The 25,710-nt window shown below is 37.1% G+C and overlaps 1 protein-coding gene across 1 annotated transcript in view; it reads right to left on the bottom strand.

Annotated features, from left to right (window-relative positions):
• Positions 1-25,710, bottom strand: part of LOC121325371 (neuronal acetylcholine receptor subunit alpha-7-like) — an 89,644-nt gene that overhangs the window by 48,046 nt on the left and 15,888 nt on the right. Inside the window, exons 2-4 of the mRNA XM_041267853.1 lie at positions 16,210-16,355; positions 5,274-5,318; positions 4,323-4,432 (exon numbers count right to left, since the gene is read on the bottom strand). Coding sequence (XP_041123787.1) covers positions 4,323-4,432; positions 5,274-5,318; positions 16,210-16,355 — 301 coding nt within the window. The remainder of the gene's footprint in view (positions 1-4,322; positions 4,433-5,273; positions 5,319-16,209; positions 16,356-25,710) is intronic.

Raw genomic sequence — 25,710 nt, 5'->3', positions numbered from 1 at the left:
TTTATTTTTTCAAGTACTCTTCTGTGGGCATTAAAAATGCATTTTGTTGCTTAATTATGGATGCATGTATCATTCAGGGTAACTGTTGTTAATAGGCCCTCAATTGGCAATCACCAATATGTCACATATATAAGGAGGAGAGGCTGGACACACAGGGTGTGCTACAAGTGCTGTTACAAGTGCTGAAAGTGGCCCGTCTCTGCCTTGGGGAGCTGCATCTTCACGGTAAAGACTTTAAAATGTTATTTTAATAGAAGTTTAATAAACATGCGCTTGTGACAGAAATATGAGTTCTGGTTATAAATCTCCCTCCCATCCTATAGGGCGCTAAGTAGCGAAAGTAGCGTTCATTTCCTGGGTTGGGAAGTCGGTCAGCCTGGAAGAAGGAGAGACTCCTTCGTTGCAGGAACATATTGACCCGGAAGGTAAATGAGGTAGCAGCTGTAGGCAATAAAGACAGCTGCAATCTCTTACCAAGGGGTCATGTGTGACAGCATAAAGGGGCAAGAGAATCTTAGAGTTCTTAACGGGCTACTGTTGTATGAAAAGAAATCTAACAAAGAAAACACGACCAGCCTGGATACCACTTCAATGTTTGTGTGCTCATTAAATCATATGATTTTGCATTTTAATGTACAAAAAAGTGCTATCATACCCTCAAAATAATTAACCTATTTATACATGTATTTATAAATATCAAATTACAAATACAGGTTATAGTGGAACTATACTCGTCTCCAGTTTGGAGGGGTGATGTCATTGTTTTTATCATAGTATGCTACCTTTGTTGTAAACATATGGCTCAACACTTCATGATTGAAAGAAAAAAAAAATGCAAATATGCGATTGGAAAGTAATTTCCAAAGATACACATCCAAGGTCTCATGTTGTTTGGTCTAATTACTCAACTCATGTGTCTGGTTTCCTGTGAGTGATGGAGCTTTAGGTGTTGTTTCTCTGTGGCACAGACCTGTCAAACTGTTAAACACTTCCATCCGCTTTTCATGGGGAAATAAAACACCTTGTCCAGCTGAGCCAACTTTGTTATATTGTAGTACAATACTGAATGATAGTTCTTGTACCAAAATAGAACAAATAAGTAGCCAAGTCCTGATGAGTTTTTGCTAATAAGAATAAATGTCACAATCCAGTATGCTAGCAAGAGAATATGCTTCCACCAGTTGAATCCATTTTAAATCAGCAAAACGCTACATGCAGTAGACCTCCTAAAAATGTATTTTTGAAATATGTATATTTTCAATGATAGCACCATTACATAATGTAATTACAGGTAAAACAAGCCGTTGAAAATCATCCCCATGATATAGGCATTAGTATTTGACACATTACTTGCTAGATAACGGACAGTGCCGTGTCGAGAGGCATACTCTACAGGTAATGACAGATGTCTACTGAATTTATTATTATATATTATATTAAATATATATAACTATAATATTATATATATATATATATATATATATATATATATATATATATATATATATATATATAAGCTCAAAGAGCCAGCTGCCCAACGTTTCGATATGTTGTACATATCTTTCTCAAGGGAGCCTGTGTTTGAATCAAAACATTGGAGGTATTTCTAGGTGTTTGACAGCATGACAACTACTTGTTATTGTTTATATTCAAATCCAGGATGTAATGGTGTTCTATATGTGACATCACTTTTACTTATGTCTTTAAATCTATATTAATTCTAATTAACATTATTTTATATAAACTTATATTTCTATTATCATGCAATGCTGGTTCTGAGGGTCAGCCTTGATATGGCCTCCCCAGAGCATCAGCATGCACAACTTTTGAATGAATTTTGTTTATTTAATTATTTTTAACTTTTATATATTTATTGGAATTAATTAGTTCATTCTTTTCTGTTGAGTCCCGCTGGCATAATTGTGTTCAGTCTATTTATCCATTTACTTTCTTTTATTCTTCTATATGTCGCATTATCTAATTTTAGCTGTTCTAATACTACAAACTTTACATCATTTATGTCATGTCCTTGACTGGTGAAGTGCTGTACTATTGGTTCATTCATTTTTTTTTTATTATTTCTAATTAATGAAAGGTGGTTCTTTTATATAAAGTTGTTCCAGCCTCTCCAACATATTTTATTTCATCACATTTTTCACAGGCTATTCCATAAACAGCATTGCTATTTTTACAGTAGGTATTAGTTTTTAATGAATATGTGGTGTTCTTAATTATGTGGTATTTAATTATAGTTCTACTTTTGTCCATGTATTTACAAACTTTACATGTACTAGTGCAAGTATTTGTAGAACCTATTCTGTCAATTATTCTTTTATGTTTACTGTGAACTAGAATATCACCTAAATTAGCTTCTCTTTTGAATGCTACAACTGGGGTCTTAAACACTTTTTTCAATTTTTCTAAATTATGTAGAACAAAAATTACACAATTAGAAGGTTTGTTAGCGGGATTTAAAGCTATATTGCAGTTGGATAGGGGGAATTTAAAACAGAATTGTAAATTGTAGCGAAATGTAAAGAATATAAAAAAAAATATATATATCAGGCATTTTTTTAAATTACTATTACAGTAGTTCAACATTAGTTTGATAGCATGGTCTGTGTTTTATATTCCAAAACCATTAACTAAGCTGCATCAATCAATCTTTACTTTATCGAGCACCTTTCATAGTGGAACATCATCACAAAGCACACTACAAGATGCAGTAAATACAAGAAAGTCCATCATTAAATTTACCCTGTTTAAGTGTAATATTTTAAGTGTATATTCACGTTTTACTTTACAGCAGCGATACTGTATAAGTTAACGGAGCATGTGCATTGGGAACTGACGTAAACAGACACAGGCCTCATGTCAGGAATGTGGATGCTTTCAATACATTCCTGTGCTAAAATGGCTGCAAAAGGAGAATATTTAATGACTTTTTATTGAGACTGTAAGGATTATGTGGTGCTAAAATGAACATACCATTTGTTAAAAGTACAGCAAATGGTTTGAATGAATTAATACAATTTTCATAATGAACATGGTACTTTGTGATGTACATACAGCATTTAAGTAACAATTCGTTCCATTTAATTCTTGAATCTACTGTACATTTAAATAAAATAAGTAATAAACTGATGTTTTCCTGTGTTTTCAAGTGCTTCTACCAGCTGGATGGCACAGGAATGGACACGTAGACTACACGTGGAAACAGCAACAAAAATTGCGTAAGTGTGTGTGTTGTGAAGCCCTAACAGACACATCTTCAACGTGCATCAATAGAGTACAGCAGGAACGAGGCAATTATAACAATTTCTTGGGAGTGTACCGTTCACATTGCAAAATATAGGAAATTACCTTTCCTGAAAATTACAGCAGTCCCTTGCTAATGCTGAAAAAACTTATGACAACAAAAACAGGAAGAAAATATATGGAAGAAAAGATATGAAGTAGCCTATCAAATCGTAAAAATGAAGTAAATGATTAAAATACGACACATAAAATCACACTCTACAGAACTGAAACTAACTGCAAATCGATCGGTTAGAAAAGAGCGAGAAGCTTTCAGAAATACCAGTGGACTCCACTGGTTTGAAACGCAAGATGTGCTCTACAAGAATGAAGTCTTTACTTGCTTCTTACTAACAAAAAAAAAGTAGCCAGTAGACTATTAGTTTTACTTGCAGCCACGCATCATTACATAGCTTGACTTATATCTGTACTAGCTATTCAGGTCATGCATTTGTGCTACTATATTAATCTATAACATGGGGTAACTTGAAATAAGAGATAAAACCAGATAAGTAACCAATCCACCAAAGCCTTGTAGCTCTAATGGGACAATCTATCTCATCTCTATATTGTATACCCAGTACATTTTATTATTGATGTTTTGTTTTAAATGGAAAGTGTTTAATGGGATGTATCATTTAATTACATAACCAAATTCCACTTTCATTTTTAAGACAACATTAGTTCTATCCAAATCTATTTCATTTTATCTCCTAGTTTCATTACAGCCATGAAAATCACCTTCAAGCTAAAATGCACCTCTCTAATAAACAGTTGAAAGTAATTAACACTGAAATGTTCCCTTTGAATTACAATTTAGACACATGAGCAGCATGGGAAATAGTAGAAGTAATATTCTACACTGATTTTAACCATAAAATATAAAAACTGAAATGTAGGTCTGTTTTCATAGACCTTGATTGGCAGACAAGTGCAAATTAGTCTTCTTACTACTAGTTAACTGTTTGTCACTAGTATCTCTAAATATTTTACGATGGGCTGTCTTATAATTATGGATGACTCACCTATTATACAGAAGAATATCTGGAACCCAAATCTGGTCAGAAGGGAAGCGCAAGTTTTGAACTCCTGGGTATTCAGAATGATTCCAGGTGAGGTATGTGTCAGTCCAATACTGTAAACAAGAATGGAACAGATTAATATATGTCTTCATCAAAAATAAATCTAGGTAGAGTCATCAAATGTTACGATCAATGATTTAATCTTTATTATGGGATTTCAAAACTCTAATTAAAGATGTACTACTTTCTATCCTCCAGTCACAGGTAATATATAAAATGCCAATCGTACAGTCATTGAAATCCATTTATTTTTATATCAATATAAAATAATTTAGAAATAACAAAGACTGAAAAAAGAATACATTACAAATCCAGGATTTGTATTTGGTGTCACTAGTAAATATCTTGCCAACAAAACATCTATTTTCTTTTCTAAGACACTTTTGGGATAAGGTGGCAGCAAGTTCATAAAAACACACACAGATAGTGAAATATCCTTTGATGAGCCTAAATACACCATTCCAACTGCTGGAACACAGTACAGTTTCTGAACAGAAAAGCATTTATGGTCTTTACCATATTACTACATAAATAATATGATAACAGCATGTCAAGGAAGAGCCTAGCCAAAAATGTAGGTAGTTATAAATATTCACCATTTCCAGCTTGGTACCATCCATTGCAACTGCAGTATTTCAGGAAACTCTTAATTGTTAAACATCGCTCATGGATGTACAGAAAAAATAATTAAGGAAAAGATGAAATGCCACACCACATTGAGCATGTCTTGCTTTTGTGGAACTTCATTATGTTCCCTTATAATAAAGAACACAATAAAAACCATTGAAGCAAATGTTAAGATGGAAAAAGCAGTATCATAATAAGTCTTTTGAATCTGGATTATAATACTTGCAAATTAACTGGAGAGGAAAAGCAGAAAAAAAAGGAGCTTACCAACTGCAACCAAGCATTTGTCATCAGCACTTGATTCTTTTCATCCTTAAATAGAAACCAATGTCATTACAACATTGAAAATACATATGAAGTGCTACACATGATTAGAAATCTCAGAACTTTCATACACTAAGCAGGAAACCCAATTGCAGGACACTACAACAAAGTATAATGCCTTGCTTTAAAAAGGTCAAACTGAAGAAAAACACAATATTGAAAACTTATACACCTAGTTCACCTCATCTGTACAGTAGCGTTCTCAACTATGGCACTGAAGCCCCTTTCACACTGGCATTCCTATCCAGGTCCGGACCCGGGTTCTGGCTACCCAGGTCACAGTCACACATAGTGTGAAACCATGTACCTGGGTCATATCCGGGTCGACACACTTATCGGCCATTCATGAGCCAACGCAATAAGAAACAGCCAAGCCTGTGTGAAGGTTTCACTTTGGCAAGGAACATTTCTCTCTATTCTGTTTAGCCAATTTTTTGTTGATTGAGACACAGCATGAGCCAGATTGCAGCAGGGATGTAGAAACATTTGGGCATCGGTAACAAGCTGCTTCCGGGGCACTGATACGTGCATATCACCCAAGTCAATCCTGCTTTATCAAAAGCAGTGTGAAATCGCGTACCCAACCCGCATGATACCTGGTTCTGACCCAGGTAGAGCATGCCATTGTGAAAGGGACTTTGGACAGCAATGCCCTTAAATGAGGGTCTGTGGTAAAGATGGCTTGTGGGTGACGCCAGACCAAGAAATACAGACACACTACTGTGAGTGAAAACACTGATGCTCAAATTTATTATAAATAAAAGGTTTACACAAAACAATACTTTCACCTAACCAAAAAGGCGCATTGGCCAAAACAAACATGTAATATAATTTAAACATGTAGCGTGCTTGTGTAAGACGAGAATGGGTAGCAACTGTTTGTCTTTGTTTGGAAGCTTATTGTCTCTCACTCTTGTTCCACCTCTTAACACCCAACCTCGAGCTTGATTGCTTGCTAATTATTCAATCGACTGAAGCACAGTCTGCACATAGTGATTTGGTAGGGAAGGGAATTATCTCTTCCCTGCCGACCTAAAATAACAGTGCCCCAATACATACATTCTAAATCACCTCTGCTACAAAACCCAAACAATACAAAATACAGACAGGGATGCATAATTACATCTGGTTTCACAAACAGCTGTGTATGTTATACAACCTAATGAGCTTTACAAATTAGCAAATGTGAAAAACAAACAAAATGGCCGTTTAAAACAAAACATGCCATGCCAAATAAATTATAAAAATGCATGCTGTGTTTACTAACTAACTGGTGTGGGAAAAAAAAAAAAAGATTCTTTCAGAATATCAACATGGACAACTAATCATTTTGGATTGTGGCAACACTGAAAAGAGCAGAACAATCCATTTTAATAAGCAAACCATGCATTTTAATAAGATCAACGTTTTATTGCAGCTATAGTTCAATGTTTGCCACTGCACTACTTTTGGTTTCACTATACAATTTAATTTTTCTCTTCAGTTGAAGCTCAGCTAAAATGTAGGTTCTTAAAGAAAAAAATAACAATTTATATTATAAAACAAGACAGACAAAAAAAAACAAACATACATCTTAAATTCTTATGGGCTTCATCTCAGTTACTGGTTAAATAATTTGGCATATTCTGTTTTTATTGTATTGCTTTTTGAATTGTACTTTAATTAGTACCTTAATTAAATTTCAATATTTGAAGCTAAAAAAGTGATACTGGAAAAGTTAGATATTTTTCATTATACGTTATCATTTTTTATCTGAAACAAAAGTTGGTTTATTAGTGAGCAGCAGCACAGCACATACCATGCTTAGGGCTTTCAATTTTCTTTTTATTTTAACAGGTGAAAACCAACAAAACACCCCTAATACAAAAAAAATAAATTGGTGTATAACCAATAAACACTGGAAAAAAAACACAGGAAATCATTACTCAGTTCAAGTTTACCCTTTTCCCATTTAAAAATAAATAAATAAATAAAACTACAATAAAAAGAAAAAAATATCTTTCCCAGTGCAGTTGCAATGTCTTCCTGACTTGTCTCTGTCATTGATCCATTCTGAATACTTTGAACCCACCCCAACTACTGACTGGCAGCAAATTTATACATTTCTATTGGAGACTTTGCTTGCAAGATTTCAAAGCAGATTACAATTAGAAGGTTTGTTAGCGGGATTTAAAGCTATATTGCAGTTGGATAGGGGGAATTTAAAACGGAATTGTAAATTGTAGCAAAATGTAAAGAAATGCCTAGACACACAACAACCCCAGAAGGACGTGCCCGTCACCATAAGGATTTCTTGTGTAAGACTGCAAAGGAAAGAAGATACAGTTCAAGCGTGCAAGTAGTATCGAGTTACTCTACATATTGTGACAGAAAAAAAAACACCCCAAGAATTTTGAAAGTAACTGAAAGGAATACAAAACAAACAATTTACATAAAACTCAAATAGCTAATAATAAGCACTGAACACTGAACTGAGTGTGGGGTCCATTGAACCACAAGATTCTGGGAAGGTGAATTAATTAACCCAGGCAATTAGTGAACAAAGCTTCTTTATAAACTGTCAATGAAGGTTTATTGAATACTATCATGTCCAAGTTAATGACCCAATACAGCCTTTTAAATAGTGTGCTGCAGTATCATGAGCACTGTGTGATGTGACCAGCGTAATGTGCTAACCACATAGTATTTTCTTAACTTCTCTGTAGGGAACTGTGTGTTTTCCTTCACTAGTCAATTTTTTTTTTTTAGTTTTTTTTTTATTTTTTTTTTTAGTTTTTTTTTTAGTTTTTTTTTAAATAAAAGACACAATTTCGAACTCTTTGGGCTGTCAGTTTCCAGTTTGATGACACCTGAAAAAAACACCACCTTGACATTCTAATGGTTTATGCTTGGCCAGCTATCCTATTAAATGTCTTTTAATGATTTTACCTGCTGGGGCCTTACCTTTTGACCATACATACTTTGACTATTTATTTCCCTTACCTTGCTTGTCAAGACTATGGACCTTTAATTATAGTATGTCCCCTCATTATTTTTTGTTTATACCTTTTTTGCTAATTGAATTATGCTGCCGTACAAGACCATAAATGTCTGCCAGCTTTAAGGTCATACAACATAAGGCCACATTTTCTAAGGTCAGGCCGGAATCATAACTGTTCCTCTGTTTTTATCTTGATCTGGGTTTGGATTTACCTAAATGGGTGCCATGCAAGGATATTTGTGGCAGTTTTATATAAAAAAAATTACTCTGCGTTTTAGGCACATTCAAAACTGGAAAAAAGGGCCGGACCAAATCAAACCCTGATCGCTCTTGCAAAAGAGAAGAACATCGCTAGTTTCCATATTGCATTTTCTTTATCCCGAAACCAAAACTAGCCATTTCCAATTCGCAAAAAGGGGTGGAGAGAAGTTGTTTTGCAGGAGTAAGAGGGACTGCCGAAAGCAACATGAAAACAGCTGTTGCCCAATCCCCAGCCTGTGTTTGTGACCTTTTAAAGGGGCAGAAACTACGACTACTACTAGTAATAATAAACAGAAGTTTATTATTATTATTATTATAATTATTATTAATAAAGATTGTTATCTGCTTTTATTTTTATTGTGTAAAATATTGAAAAATAAGGATGCTAGTTTGAAAGAAAAATTCTAATGCACACACACTTGGCAATTACTTTGTTTCCACAACGTCTGTAGCATCGTGCTGCATTGTTCTGTCAATTATGAAAGCATGCCACCTTATTTTCATGATTTTTGTAAAAATCCATACTGTGCCCCGACTTGTGTCAGCACCATGCAATGCCAGCATCCTCACGCCCAACTGGCATGGTGCTGCCCAGAAACTCTGTGTAAGTATAATAAAATTAAAATGCTGATTAAAAAAAAAAAAAAAAAAAAAAAAAAACACACAACCTTTGGGTGAATAGAAACATTTTTGGTGTACATAACACAGGCGGTCGCCAGTAATGGTAATGTAGAATATGTTATTCTAAGCTTACTTTCGGTGCCTCCAGTGCTGTGAAAAAAAAAAAAAGTATATAGATTTTTAAATGGACAGTCAGGTAGTTGTATTTCATTATTATTATTATTATTATTAGTAGTAGTAGTAGCAGTAGTATTTCTTCTGTCGAAAACCCAAAGCAAATTTAAAAACTTCATATTGATGCTACCATTATTAGGTATTATGCAAGTGTTATCTACACAGATTTAAATGTTTTGAGGGGACCTCTTGGCATGCTGACACGGTACAGCCAAAATCAAAACGTGTGCTCCCTTGTACTGGAACTTGTTCTTACATGCCGAGAACTTGGGCTTCATGTAATGTTTGTGTAGACCTACATGTTGAAATACTTTACGAGTGTAACCAAATGTTAAAAACTTAAAGTTAATATCTTTAAAGTGGTTAAAACATTCATACGTTCCTTTATTAGTATTCTAGTTTTTTAGCATTTGCTAGCCTTGAGTCTGATTGAAGTTCAATGCAACGGAGCTCTGTGCCTTTAAGAAATGAATAATTTGAACAGAAGGAGGTGACGTCACAGATGACATGCGAGTATGGACTTAAATAAAAATGTATCGTAGTCATCGCTTACTACAAAGATAAATGAAAGTTAAGGCCACAGGAGTGCTTGTAGATTCTTTTTTAAAAAGTCGCTAGGATGTGATAACAAACAAGATGCAAATTTGTTCTAAAAAAACAAGAAAAAAATACATTAGTTGAGACACTTGTGATATTTCATGCTTGTATAAAGTTGCTCACATAAGCACCAATCAGGGGTAGGATAGAAGAACATTTCCAAGGCATTGACTATCCCCTGGAGCACAGTAAAGTCCATTATTAAGAAACATGGCACAACTGTGAATCTGTCTAGAACAGGCCGTCCTCAAAAACTAAGTATCCAGGTCAGAAGGGCACTAGACAGGGAGGCCACCAGGAGGCCTATGGCAACTCTAAAAGGAGTTACAGTCTTCCACGGCTGTGGATACGGCAACAATAGCCCGGGTGCTTCACAAAACCGGCCTTTATGGGAGAGTGGCAAAAAGAAAGCCATTGCTGGGGAAAAACTCACATCAAATCTCTGCTAGAGTTTGCCAGAGGCATGTGGGAGACTCTGAGACCAAGTAGAAGAAGATTCTATGGTCTGATGAGACCAAAATAGAGCTTTTTGGCCTCAACGCTAAGCACTAGGTTTGACGCAAGCCTAACACTGCACATCATCCTGAGAACACCATCCCTACCATGAAGCATGGTGGTGGCAGCATCATGCTATGGGGATGCTTCTCTATGTCAGGGCCTGGAAAACTCGTGAAGATAGAGGGCAAAATGGATGCAGCAAAGTACAGAGGAAACCTGCTGAAGTCTGCAAGAGACCTGAGACTTGGAAGAAGATTCATCTTCCAGCAGGACAAACCCCAAAACATATAGCCAAAGCCACACTGGAGTGGCTTAAAAACAAAAAGGTCAATGTCCTGGAGTGGCCCAGTCAAAGCCCGGACCTCAATCCAATTGAGAATACAGTATGTGGAAAGAGTTGAAAATTGCTGTTCAGAGTTTCCCATCCAACTTAATGGAGCTTGAGCAATTTTGCAAAGAAGAATGGGCAAAAATTGCAGTGCCCAAATGTGCAAAGCTGGTAGAGACTTATTCAAATAGACCCATGGCTGTAATTGTTGCCAAAGGTGCCTCTACCAAATATTGACTCAAGGGGGTGAATACTTATGCAATCAATTATTTTCTGTTTTATATTTGTAATTAATTTAGAACAATTTGTAGATTTTATTTTACACTTTGACATTAAGGACTTTTTTTGTGTTGATCAGTGGCAAAAACTCCTAATTAAATCAATTTTGATTCCATGTTGTAACACAATAAAATGTGGAAAAGTACAAGGGGGGCAATATGTACAATACTGTATTCTCCTGGGATCAGTAGCCCACCGACATCCGCTGTTGAGCTGTAAAGAGGTAAATGATGTGCCAGTGGGATCAGAGGACGTCCACTGACGTTCAGGCTTGATACACGCCAAATGTAATTGGATCACTTGTACCAATTAATGCAGAAACTCTAGAATTCATTGCCTTCAAGCATTGAGATAGCCTCTTTTACAATTCATTTTTAATCCCCTCATAAATATGTATTTGAAATCTGACCAGGGTTGTGAATCCTGCGAATACAAACTGCCAATTATGATCAGGATCATTAATACACATGTGCCTGTAGTCAATTTCTAAATTGTAACCAATTGTATGCAAACACAGTTCATACTGAAACCTCCAACTTCAAGCTACAGTATGATTAAGCAGAGTTATGCAAACAAGTAGGAATTTTCCATACAAATGTACCTGGAAATGTTTGTTATGGTAGTCTGTTTTATACTTCAAGACTTTACATTAATACACTGCTAGATTGAATGAATAAATTAATGAATGAATGAATTACACAAACAGAGATAATCCTATATCCTCATACATTAAACCTAGGGACTGCAACTTGAGACTTGAATAAATCCTCAGCCAAGCCATTCTGGAAGTGCAAAATGTCTGAGATGAGCTTAGCCTCATTTGTTTCAGTTTTTCTTTTTCTCCAATATGACACCATATACCGTATATGTTTGACAAGCCTCAAAAATCTTCATTAAATCTTGTGTATTATGAATGAAATAAAATCATGTATAAAACTAAAATTCATATTCTCACTTATGCACCAGTGAATTCACTAAATCATAACTACCTTCCTTGGTCTGGAAGAATGTGCAAAGGTGTCTTTTGAAGAAATAAACCAGTCTTGTGAAGAAGAAAAATAAAAACAGTTCTGTGGCAACTGGCCCAGCTTTTGTGGTCTGAAAGTTTAGAACAGAGGTGAGTTTTCTTAAGTTTCTAGAAGCATCCAGGTAGCACCATCAGTTTCTAGTCACGCAGACAGTGATGAACTTTTGGTATCCCGTATGGGAACTTCAAGATCCATATATACCACTGCACACCCTTGATAATGCAAAACCTAAAAGGGAGGACCGTTTACAGTTTTGGAGAAGGACGAAACCCTGATTTGCAGCTCTTGCCCCGCAGTAATTGTAATTCCAAAACTACAGCTGTTTTTTTTTTTTGTGTTTAAATAGACTAACAAAAATGATAGTGTTGTAAAATTCTCAATTTACAACGAGAAATTTTAATTTAAAATTGAAAATTTCAGAGATCAAGTCATTTTTTTTTTTACAAAATCAGACAAGGAATACATGTTAATTAAAAGGTAAGCATATTCCTGTTATAGTTGTTTGAAAAGTTATTGTTAAAAAAAGAAGTTTACTTTTGACAAGGAGCGTGTGTTAAAATAAAACACATTAAATAAATGAAATATATGGTTAACAGAAATATTAAAATATGACAGTAATAATTTTAAGTTCAAATCGTTGTAGCCATGGTCATTCCATGAAATCGTCTGTATTTAGTGTGACAAAATCCTTAAAGTGTAAGAGTTCCAAAACTATGACTATTATTAAACTATCAGCTGTTTGCGCCTTGTTACTGAGCGATTACCCGTGTACTGTACCTTGGTTATTTAATCCCTGTACACAGTTTCGGGTTTACAGTTTGAAAAAAACAGCAATGACTGCATCAGCAAGCATGGCTGGAAAGAGAAAACAAAAGAATTTCAGTCCAGCTGTAATATGGATGGTAGTGAAAAATTGATTGATTGACAAATCAAAAACCCCACGTTGTTTCAGAGAAGTTCACCACCTAACTGTGGTTTACCGTGCAAACAGAACCAGAACTGAACAGAACTGGGTAATTTTTTTCTGAATGAATTTTTTTTTATTTATTTTTTTTTCTGAGTGCGTGCTGCAATTTGAACACTACAGTGTGCTATAGCAGAGAAGAATTCAAATATAGAGCCGAATTGTAATTTTTTTTAGAAAACGCTGACAAAGTTTGCCATCCATACTTGCAAAAATCAGACCGTCCAGATGTGTATATCAGAGTTCTTCTCTGGGAACAATTAGCAGTAATGTAGCCTACTTGTACTGTACATTTCTGCATATGCATTACTGTACATTTCTGTGCTTGCTTTACCAGAGTCAGTGCATTGCTCCCTGCAGAATTCCCAGTGAAGATCAGCATAAACACCTCTCTGTGGATGTTTAGCTACTGTCGTTACAGTACAGTTGCGTGCTGGACAAAAAAAAAACAATATATAATTGGGAAACTATTAAATGTATTTGTAAAATGTTTTACAAGCCATTAAATTATGTCTTTAGACTACTGCAAAGTGTAACCATTTTGCACACTCACTTTCATAACATCTGTGCATAGGTTTCACATGTCCTATTTGAATCACTGACAGCCTTATTCAAAAAAGGAAAGGAAAATCTGACTGACAGAAAAGGCCTCAGAAATCATCTGGTACACACATTGTTATATCATCAGTGTTTTACCCTGAAGAACTTCAGAGGCACAGTTCAAATTTTGAGGAATACTTATTTTATATTTAGAAAAGCTTTAAGAAACCACACACCACTGAGCACATTAAACTAGAGAACACATACTTTTACTACACTGAGCAATGGCATGCAAACACATTTTTCTACATTATGTTAAGGAAAGGCTGCACTCTAGCAGATGTGACAACTGGTAGCATGAGATTTGAGAGTGTGATATGCAAGGCCTCCTCTAGGTTGAGAGGCTTTGTGCGGCTGGGGTGATCTGACTCAAGAACACAAGTGTGGAAGGTCGATTATATTTTGGTGCGCTGGAATAAAAGTACAGCCAGATGCCTACAGAGATTCTAATCACGGTGGAAATCATTGGGTGACTGCATGGATTAACTTGCACTCTGGAGAGATGTGTGTAGGGCAGCCTTTATTGCACCAAGTGAAGTTACTAAGGAAACAGTTGCCAGCATTCTGAAGATTTTGATGCACCAATACTCATGATGGGTAGTGTGACAGACCAAGGGGTCATCACTGTTTGCAGCATCAGTAGAGGTAGTAGGACAGCAACAATAACTTCAACTTTGTATGAAACACATGGCATCCAAAGGATGAGACTGGTTGGATATATAGATATTATTATTATTAATACCTATTTATCAGACACCTTTATCCAAGGCAACTTACAGAAACTAGGGTGTCTGAATTACACATCAGCTGCAGAGTCACTTACAACAATGCCTCACCTGAAAGACACACAGCGAGTCAGTGAGTGAGCCGGCATTTGAACTGGGGACCTCTTGCTTTAACCACCAGACCACACAGCCTCCTGTATATAGTGGTTTAGTACAATGAAGTCTTCTGTATTGCTTATGTAAAACATACTTGGAAAATAAGTGTACAAAAAGACAGAATACTTGTTGAAATAAGAGTGTGACTTAAGTCCCAGATACTGTATGTACTTTTAACCCTTTGACATCTTTCATATACCAGGCTACCACTAAATGCGCAGCCCCTATTGTAGAATCGATGCCCAAGGGAGATGACAGGCAGAGTAAATTTGTCCCTGTGACAGAACGATCGAGTTCTGGTGATAAATCTCCCTCCCGGCCTGTGAGGGCACTAAAGAACGGGAGGAGAAGTATCTGGAAGGGCTGGCCTGACACTCCGTTTCCGGGACCGGGAAGTCGGTGAGCCTGGAAAGAAGCGAGACTCTGCTGTAAGACCGTATTGACCTGAAAGGTAAACGAGGGGCAGCTGCAACCGTTTACCAAGATGTCATGCGGGATTATGTATAGGGGCCAGGGTAACGCTGATCTTTTCCTTCGTTTGGGTAAAGCTCGGTGGAGAGAAGGGCTGAGAGAGGCGCTCTAAATAAACAAAAGAAAGACGTGTTATGTTTTTTGTGTTGCGTTTGTCTGTATTGTAATTGTCTGTGTTTTTGCATCACCAGACAGTTAAAGCACACATCCGGAGCTGTCGCCGAGGGTCAGCACGATCCGGATCACCACTGCACTACCGTCACGAAAATACCTGTGTTTGCACTTACCACCAGCACGACTGCACTCACCCAGGACTGGTGATCATGTGTTCGTTTTTGTTCGGGATTGTACCCTGTTTTGTTATCCCCGTGCCTTACACATTGTTGTGTATTGCCGGGGATTTATTATTTTACGGTCACCAGACCTGGTATACAAATAAAGCACTTTTTCACCGGATTACAATTGTCTGCCTGTCACTCCTACACTGCATCACCACTACACCTGTTCCCCCCTTTACCAGCCACTTTGCCACAGTCCCCTTTTAATGTTACTCTGTGACAAGAATATAAGGCAGGTATTGCAAATAAGAAAATGTATAACTTTCATTCAAAAGGAAAACACAGTACACTTAAGGCACTTTTTATGAATGTAAAGGTAATTATTACAGTTACCTAGAACATGATGTACATAGGGAAATATCAAAAACTGTCATACATAAAGAAATGTCAGGTAAGAAAGTTAAGGAACATAGGACATTATTTAAATTAACTGACAATGTTTTAGAAGTAATGGATTTCGACACTATCCACCTTAACATTGACACAGATTAAATGCTCTGTGGAGGAATGAAAATGATTGTCAGTTTACTGCAATTAAGATAGCTTTGGAAGAGACCATAGCAAATCAGATGCAGCACTCAGTCAGGGTCAATTAATGTTTGGAGTTGAAAAAATCTGGCGGCAGTCCAATATTTCGTGACTTAGTTTGGAGTTTACCAAATACAACTGACGGCAGCAGCGTATTGCTGTGGCTCCGGGGTCTAACCTTAGTTAAGGATGGCCTGATTTACCATAACCAAATAGTTTTGCATGGATTAATAAAATGATTGTATTCTTCTATGAAAAATGTCTGTCTTTCTTCAAAACAGTACAGCAAACACGCAATAGTAAAAAAAAAGAAAGCTTTCCCCTGACTCACCACATCAATAATTTGAAGCAAGGTCATCCCCAACTCTACAAGCAGTGGCTGGGAGTCGTTCAGCACAGGCCGCTCCAGGCGATTGTAGTTTTTCAGCAGCTCTCTGTAGAGTTTCCTTTGGTATTCGCCCTGGTGGGATTCTTCATGAAATTAAAAGAAACAGAGTGATTAATTAATCAAATCCCTGCTGTATATTATTTTAAATAAAGTATAAGTGTTTAGTTTATTACTCAAGCACGCAACCGTTCAAATTCAGAGTAGTTCCAGTTGACACAGAAATTATTTTTGTATAATTATACCCATTTATCATTATTCTATTAGCATGAGAGGCTATGTGTTCAAAGCAACACACCGAAACCATTTCATTCTTGTGAGGTTTTCTTAGGTCTGAAACATTAATACTACTATGGCTTCCAGTAGACTTCTGCAATATCATGTTGTAGTTTCTTTGATCACAAGCTTTATAGTATGTCACAATCCTAAAATTCTAGGTGATGCAAAACTGTTGGCCATAGCTGTATTCTTGCAAAAAGGGGATATTGCATGTTTTCTTAATGCTGTTCGAGCAGATTTTATTTTATACTTATGAATGATTACTACTGTTAAATTAATTATATGTTGGGGTCATTGTCCTGCTGATGCTGCCACCACCATGCTTCATGGTAGGGATGGTGTTCTTGGGATGATGTGCGGCGTTAGGCTTGTGCCAAACATAGCACTTAGCGTTGAGACCAAAGATCTCTATTTTGGTCTCATCGGACCATAGAATCTTCTTCCACTTGGTCTCAGTCTCCCACATGCCTGCTGGCAAACTCTAGCAGAGATTTGATGTGAGTTTTTCCCCCAACAATGGCTTTCTTTTTGCCACTCTCCCATAAAGGCCAGTTTTGTGAAGGACCCGGGCTATTGTTGCCGTATGCACAGTGTCTCCCAGTTCAGCTGTGGAAGACTAACTCCTTTAGAGTTGCCATAGGCCTCTTGATGACCTCCCTGACTAGTGCCCTTCTTACCCAGATACTCAGTTTTTGAAGACTACCTGTTCTAGACAGATTCACAGTTGTGCCATATTCTCTCCATTTCTTAATAATGGACTTTACTGTGCTCTGGGGGATATTCAGTGCCTTAGAAATGTTCTTATATCCTACCCGATTGGTGCTTTTGAAGAACCTTATTCCTGATTTGCTTTGAATGTTCCTTCGTTTTCATGATTTAGTTTTTGTTAGGAAATGTACTAACCAACTGTGGGACCTCCCAGAGACAGGTGTATTTAAGCTGAAATCACGTGAAACACCTTAATTGCACACAGGTGGACTCTATTCAACTAATTATGTGACTTCTAAAGACAACTGGCTGCACCAGAGCTTACTTAGGTGTCTCATTGCAAAGGGAGTGAATACTTATGCAATCAATTATTTTCTGTTTTATATATTTGAAATTTAGAACAAAGTTGTAGATTTTATTTTTCACTTTGTTATGGACTTTTGTGTTGATCACTTCAAAAACTCCTAATTAAATCCATTTTGATTCCATGTTGTAACACAATAAAATGTGGAAAAGTCCAAGGGTGAATACTTTTGAGAGCCACTGTAACTTAATACCATCATGTATGCGCTTTATGGATACCTTGCCAACAAGAGGTGTCTTCAGCTTAAATTACTTAAATCCAAAACGCAAATTTTCAGAGTCCTAAGAAACCATTGTCTCTTATGTTCAGTCAGTGATGGGGAAAGACATTACAGGAACAATAAAACTCAGAACTTTGTCAAGCATAAAACTGCATTGCCTACCCCATATTTTAAATTCAGTTCTCTGGAAGAAGAGTTATTATCATTGTCAACTAACAGCACTGTAATTTGCTGAAGAAAATGCTATGAATACATTGACAGCATAGTGTGTGCTTTTTAAAATTTAATTTATTTAAACCTATGTGATGTATATTTCAGTGATCTACAGTAACTTCAACATACGGGTAAAAATGTGACATACAGACAGACAGAATGACACCTCTATATAGTCTCACAATCTGCTGCTCCTAAAAACTTATAAATAAGCGATTTCCCAGATGTATGCAATGATATACAGACAGACACACCACTATATCACCAGAATCCAACACTCTTATCTTTTTCATAGTGTGTGTTCATAAAGTCAAAGCATCCTTCTCCAGGCGTTAGAAGATATGTAATGTGCCAGTGTTGTTACTGTGATATGCTTAAACAAAATTGATGAAACTTGTCAGTCTGCGTACAGTTTGATTTCAACTCGTCATTCAAACCAGAGACTAGTCAATTTTTTTAAAATTGTGTTTGCTTGGACAGCGAGGAAGCAGAATATTTTACATTGACGTTGTAAAATAAACATTATATTGTAAAGTGTAATGCTTGTACTGTCATATCATTTCTGTTGTTTAACTTGTAATGTTGCCTCACATTTTGCAACTTCTGATTAAACTATTTTTTATTCAACAGCTAAATTACCATTTTAAAGGGCGTTACCAATTTTACTACAGCTAACACCATTGTTACAGAATGTTACAATTTGCTATCTCCCTGAATTATCATCCCTATCCCTATTTCAGACAAACCTGGTGTTTAGCTGGTTACCGTCAATCTAGGTTGATACAAATTTCTACTAAGTAACATGTTCATTAATTATTTTCAGTTGCAGATGTTTATGTATTGCTGCACTTTAGAGTCTATGACCACATCTGATTTAATCAAAAAGAAACACTGATAAAGTGGAACATCCTTCTAATGTGGATAAACTGCAAACACATCTGTTCCCTTTTCAGCATTGGCACAAATCATTCATCCACTGTTCTTGCTTCTTTACCTCCACTGCTAACAAAAGAGATTCTTACACTCATACTGTAGTTTGTACACCAACAGTAATGGACACAATATTCTATAATATACAATCAAGAGCAATGGAACATGTTTTCTTAGGCTCTGTCCACACAGAGAACCGTACTCAAACGTTTTATATTAATCCAGCTCAAAGCATCCACACAAAAGTGCCGTTTCATGTTTAGTCAGGCTTAATGCGTATACACACTATTAAAATAGTCTGGTTACATTTCATAGGAGCACAATGGACTGTGGGACTCAATATGACATCCCACCATGCACTGTTTTTATGTTTACAACCCAACAAATATGGAACCCGTGCCCATGGAAAACATAGCGTTTTTAGCATGAATGTTATGACTTTGTTTCTTAAAAACACAAGGCACACTTTGTCAATGTGTGTGTCTCCTGGACCAATTTATACCTCCAGACATCAATGTGTCTAGATTTCGACATTTGATCACATCACTCCATGATTCACCATTTTACAACAAGCCTCAGAAATTGTATACAGTACAGGAGTATTGATAGTCATTCTCAACTAGTTCAGGCGTCTGTTCCAGTACTATATTTGTAATGTCCACGCGCCAAAACATATCAGAAAGCATGCGGTTTTGTATTACAGCGTCCACACTTCTGACAAACTGCACTACCTGATGCGATCAAAATTTAGAACCGGACTAGAGACTACCCCAAGGGGGTAGTGAGTCCGGTTCTTGAATACGGTATTAAAAATGCTGTGTAGACGCCAACTGTATTTAGCACATTTAAGCTGGTTTAAAAGGCAACTAACAAGTAGGGATATCACAGTATCAAATTGACGGTATGGTAACCATCAAAAAAATATAACACGATTGTCATCGTACTGCGGTATAATGTCATATTTAATTTTTTTTTTTTATATAGCGCCTTTCATAGTGGACCACCATCACAAAGAGCTTTACAAGATACGAGACTAGGGTGTGTGAACTATGCATCAGCTGCAGAGCCACTTACAACATCTCACCCAAAAAATGGAGCACAAAGGAGGTTAAGTGACTTGCTCAGGGTCACACAGCAAGTCAGTGGCTGAGCTGGGATTTGAACCAAGGACCTTCTGGTTATAAGCCACTGGACTATTTAACCACTGGACCACACAGCCTCCTCCTAGAAAAAAAAAAACAGTTTTATTCGCACTTTTACCAACAGAGCATAATCACAACAAAAAAAAAATTATATATAAAGTGCACAAAACATTAGGAACACCTTCCTAATATTGAGCTGCACCCCTTTTTGCCCTCAGAACAGCCTCAATTCATCGAGGCATGGACTCTACAAGGTGGCGAAAGCGTTCCACAGAGATACTGGTCCATGTTGACTCCAAAGCTTCCCACAGTTGTGTCAAGTTGGCTGGTAGTGGATGTCATCCAACAGATGCTCAATTGGATTGAGATCTGGTGACTGGGCAGGCCAAGGCAGTAAGATGAATGCACCGTCATGTTCATGGAACCATTCCTGGACAATCCTAGTCTTGTGGCATGGAGCATTATCCTTCTGAAAAAAAATCCATTAACAGACGGATACACTGCTGCCATGAAGGGATGCACCCGATCGGCAATAACATTCAGATATCCTGTGGCATTCAGACGTTGCTTCACTTTTATCAAGGGGCCCAATGTGTTCCATGAAAACACACCCCACACCATCACACCACCTCCACCAGCCTGCAATGTTGACATGCGGCATGATGGATGCATGTGCTCATGTGATTTTCTCCATACCCTAGTCTTCCTATCAGCGTGAAACAGCAGGAATCAGACCAGGTGATGTTTTTCCAATCCTCCAGTGTCCAGTGTTTTTGTTCCTTAGCCCACTGCAACCGCAGTTTTTTGTGTTTTCCTGAAAGTGGAACTCTGTTAGGTCGTCGGCTGTCATACCCATTTGTACTGGATTGTCAGTTGACCAACAGTAGCCAGTCTGTTGCTCTGTACAACTCGTGTCAGCCTGCTTTGCCTTCTTTCATAAATGAGCCGTTTGACCACTGGCCTGCCGTTGGCTGGATGTCCTTTGGGTGGTGGACCATCCTTGATACACACGAGAAACTGTTGAGCATGAAAAACCCAGCAGCGTTACAGTTCTTGACACACTCAAACTGGTGCGCCTGGCACCTACTACCATACCCTATTCAAAAGGCAATTAAATCTTTTGACTTGCCCATTTACCCTCTGAATGGCACACATACACAATCCATGTCTCAGTTGTGTAAAGACTTAAAAATCCTTCTTTAACCTTTACATCAATAAGGGATCATAGCTTTCACCTGGATTCATCCCGGCAGTCTATTTCATGGAAAGAGCAGGTGTTCCTAATGTTTTGTACACAGTGTATATCTGCAATTTTACATTCTCAGGCTATGTCCCATTACTTTCTGTGCCACTCTGTAAAGCAGTTCCTGTCTGGCGCAGGAACAATAGACAAAATCCTATCTCTCACTCTCAAGCAGTGTTGCCAGGTCTGTGGTTTTCCCACGGAATTGGGCTACTTTAAAAACACAGCTATGGGAAATAAAGGAGGAGTTGCAGGTTGATAATTAGATTGGTGGTATACCTTTACAAGATTAAACTGTTTTCATGTTTGGCATATTGTTTTGGATACAGTACCAGCATTAATATTTCAATAAAGGGATCACGCTGTAATTCGGTTGCTAGTATGAAGGTTGATTTGTCCCTTCAGTGCTTCCATATGTATTTGTTGAGTGACCTGTGGATGAGCTGACTGGGGCTTGTAGTTTCTATCAAATTTATACAAGGTATCTTTTCTTATGAAAGCTTTTGATTGTTTTTTTTTGTTTGTTTTTTGCATAGGCCTATGTGTTAATAAAATTGCTTTCAGTTAAAACAAATGATTGGACTATTTTTGAAGTGACTTTGGGCTATAAACCCAGCAGAAATCTGGCAAGCTTGCTCTCAAGCTGCCGGTCTGAAAGGATGCAGCCAGAGCCATATGCCCTATCTCTCACTGAACTATGTACGTGGTATTATTGGAAAGCTTTCCAATAATACCGCCCCTTTCCCTCTAGCAGCTACAATGACGGAGCAATCAACTGAAAATGAAACCTAAAATGTTTCCGTCTTCTCCTTAGAGCTTTTTTTTTTTTTTTTTTTTTTTTTTTTTTTATTTCCCAGTCCCACCTGTTCCCATGAGCTTCACTCCTGTACCATCCCATCCTACAAAATGTAACACAATTTTTTTCCTGTAGTGCGGGAATCGCATCTTCATGTCACTCTAGTGCAAAACTGAGAAGATGATGCCTGCAATTTTTTTTTTTTTTTGGACCATGTTAACAGCAACAAACACAAATGAAAGAAAAGTTAAAAGGTGGGTGTGATACTGCTGCAAAGTTAAGCAGCATCTAGGGGAATTGTATTAATTTAATACATAAAACCAAATCCCTACAACACTATCAACTTGAGGAGATGGCAACGTCTTTACAATACAGTTTAAAATAAAAATACAAATGCCTGTAGCATTAGACAATACAGTAATATAGACTTTGATTATCTGCATTGGTGTGTGCCTACTGCTTTTCTCTTGACCGATACGATAGATAACAGCTACTATTACTTTTTTAGTTTGATAATTAATAGAAGTGATGAAAAGTTAAAATGCCTTGTTCTTGCTGATATTTGAGTATTTATGTTTCATTTACTAACTAATTTTTTCTAGCGATCATTGTTTAGTAGGGCGGTTTATATTAAATATCACGTCACTTATTTAATTGCCTACTCTGATAATCAAGCTTGGCTGTTTTCAGAACTTTACATGTCTATGTTCATTAGTTAGTTCTAATGAATAGAGTGGCTCACTGATGGACACACAGTGAATAAAAAAGAAGATGCGCCCATATCACCTTAAACCATGTGAACCATGGTATAGAAAAAAAGGTTGCGGTTTCAAAACCGTGGCAATTTATACCACGGTTTACTGTATAACCGGTATATCGTGACATCCCAACTAATAAGGTTTAAAAAAGGCAGGCAGGGTTTTAGCCACTTCTATAGTGGTATGTATACAGACAGCATGATCTGACCTGGGGGCCATTTCCCAAAAGCTACTTGAACCAAACCAACGTTGCAAAAACCATTGCAAGATCAACATTTGGAAACTGCAGTTTCCCAAATATCGTAACTCCAGTAGCTCTTGACCTTCTACTTGAGGTCACAAGTGATCTGAGGTCTTCATGAAATGTTCATGGAGGTATTTATTGCATTTGCGACACCATCAAAAGCAGAAACATAACAGATCAGCAAAAAGAAAACTGCTGCTATACACAAAATACTGTGTTTAAATCGTAAACATAGGCGCAGATGTCCTCGTAGCAGGCTTGTATATATACATTTTAAGATCAGAGATAAATTAAAACCTGTTAAGCCTCATAGAAGATAGCGAAATTATAAGATACAGAGTGCCTCGCAATTAAACACTTAATTTGTTTGAGCTTTTGGAACCGTCACTTAAAAGAACACAAAAATACATTTTGCCTTAACCCGTGCTATTCAATTAGTGTGCGCCCTGCGTTTGTTTACTACTGGCAGTTTTTTTTAAATGGTCGGTGACGGACCTGGTTTAAGCAACTTCATGTGTCACGGTGTGTCCAGACAGTGACTACATTGGGTTCATACAGTTTCCAAAAACACAAGCTGAAATGTGTCAAAATCTTTCTGGGTTTTACAAAGTCGCTCATATTCCGCGAGTTGTGGGTTTAACTGATGGGACATTAATTCCCATAATATCCCCATGTGATGATGAACCCGTTTGTCTGCAGAAAGGGTTATTCTGCAATAAATGTTCGTCATGTGCGACCATCTTGGACTCATAACAGACAGTGGCAAAATGTCCAGGTGGGACCCATGATGCTTTTATGTTGTCAAACTCCTCATTATGCCATGCTGCAGAAAATGGGCTATTTAATGAAGTGTGGTTGTTGGGGGACAGTGGTTACCCTTTAAGGCCATATGTCTTGGCCCCCATTTTACATTCCACTACTGAGGAGAGATACAGCAACTCACATCAGCGACCAGGAAGTTTATTTGAACGTACAATGGGTTTAAGGAAAGTGAGGTCTCACTGCAAACCTCTGCATGAATGAGAGGTGACAGATGAGCATGAAGAAGGAATTGTACAGATGGTGCTTTTGATAATGGATGAGACTTCAGTGGTGGGAGAGTTGTGTGACAGAATATGATCCACAGTGTCTTTGAGAATTAATGTAATAATGAGCATTAAAGATAATAGGTGGATACCCATTAAATAAAATGAAAAAGTAAACCACACTTTAAATACATTACATTTAATTGTATTAGTATTTGTTTATTTAGCAGATGCCTTTACCCAAGGCGACTTATAGAGACTAGTGTGTGAACTATGCATCGGCTGCAGAGTCACTTACAACAATGTCTCACGGAGCACAAGGAGGTTAAGTGACTTGCTCAAGGTCACACAGTGAGTCCGTGATTGAGCCAGGATTTCAACTGGGGACCTCCTGGTTGCAAGCCCTTTTCTTTAAACACCAGACCACACAGTCTGTGAAATGACCTGCATACATGATAAATAAAAAGGTATAAGCATGGGGAAAGCATCAACTGCTAAATGTCAATGGTATACTTGTCATGACAAGAAAGCTTGTCAAAGTCGTCCCTTTACACAATAGATCAAATTCATGAAACATTTACTCCAGTTCTGGATTTGATCCATTTGTTATGATACTAAAAACTAATTGAAAGGTTTCTACGAGTTGTGTCAAGCAGACTTGCTGCGGCTGTTGCTGCTGCTTCATCCAGCTCATTCTTTATCCTCCTCTTCCTCACTCCAAAAAGTTACACAAAAAAAAAAAAAAGACAAAAATTCCATGAGGCACTGGTGATCCCATCTTGCCACCACGTGCGAGAGGAAATGACTGAGTGGTGACAACAGGCCAGAATGCAGGAAGAACACAAACAAGGTAGTACTGCAGTTCAAAAAGATGCTTGCGCCGTAGTTTATTAAAATACAAAAATAAAATATTCAAAACAAAAAAACACTTGCTCACAGAGCACAAAATAAAAAGAAACAAAACAAATCATGAACACAAAATAGACCCAAGGTCAGGCTGGGCAGTTGCCTTCACTGATCCTTTTTATTATTTTAAAATTTCTCTCTCCTCTCCGCTCTCGCTCTCTCTCCGCCTCCCCACTCCAACTGCAGAGAGCTGCAGGTTTTTATGCAGATGACCATCTCCCGATTAGTAATAAAATTAAACAATTAATTAATAGGGAGATGTGCAGAAGGTGGCTAAGGTTTTTTAATTGTGGATGGGACTTCCCATCCACGCTACAACACACAATAACCAAACGCATCACTAAATACAATACATAAATACAAAAACAATAACGAAACACGTGGTGGTTCACCGTCATATATACAAATACACACATAAATCATAATAAACAAATACAACACGGGCGGAGGGGGAGACCTCGTTCTAAAAATAAACGATACTTTTAAACAGCAGAGCTTTCCTACCGCCCTGCTACAATAATTAATTAATACATACACTACATATATATATATATATATTACACACACATGGAAGGAGGAAGGCTGTTCAAAGTTGAAAGGATTCTACAGAAGTTAGAAG

Source organism: Polyodon spathula, chromosome 1 (genome assembly GCF_017654505.1).
Source record: "Polyodon spathula isolate WHYD16114869_AA chromosome 1, ASM1765450v1, whole genome shotgun sequence".
Taxonomy (NCBI): Eukaryota; Metazoa; Chordata; class Actinopteri; order Acipenseriformes; family Polyodontidae; genus Polyodon; species Polyodon spathula.
This window is presented reverse-complemented; position numbering and strand designations above follow the sequence as displayed.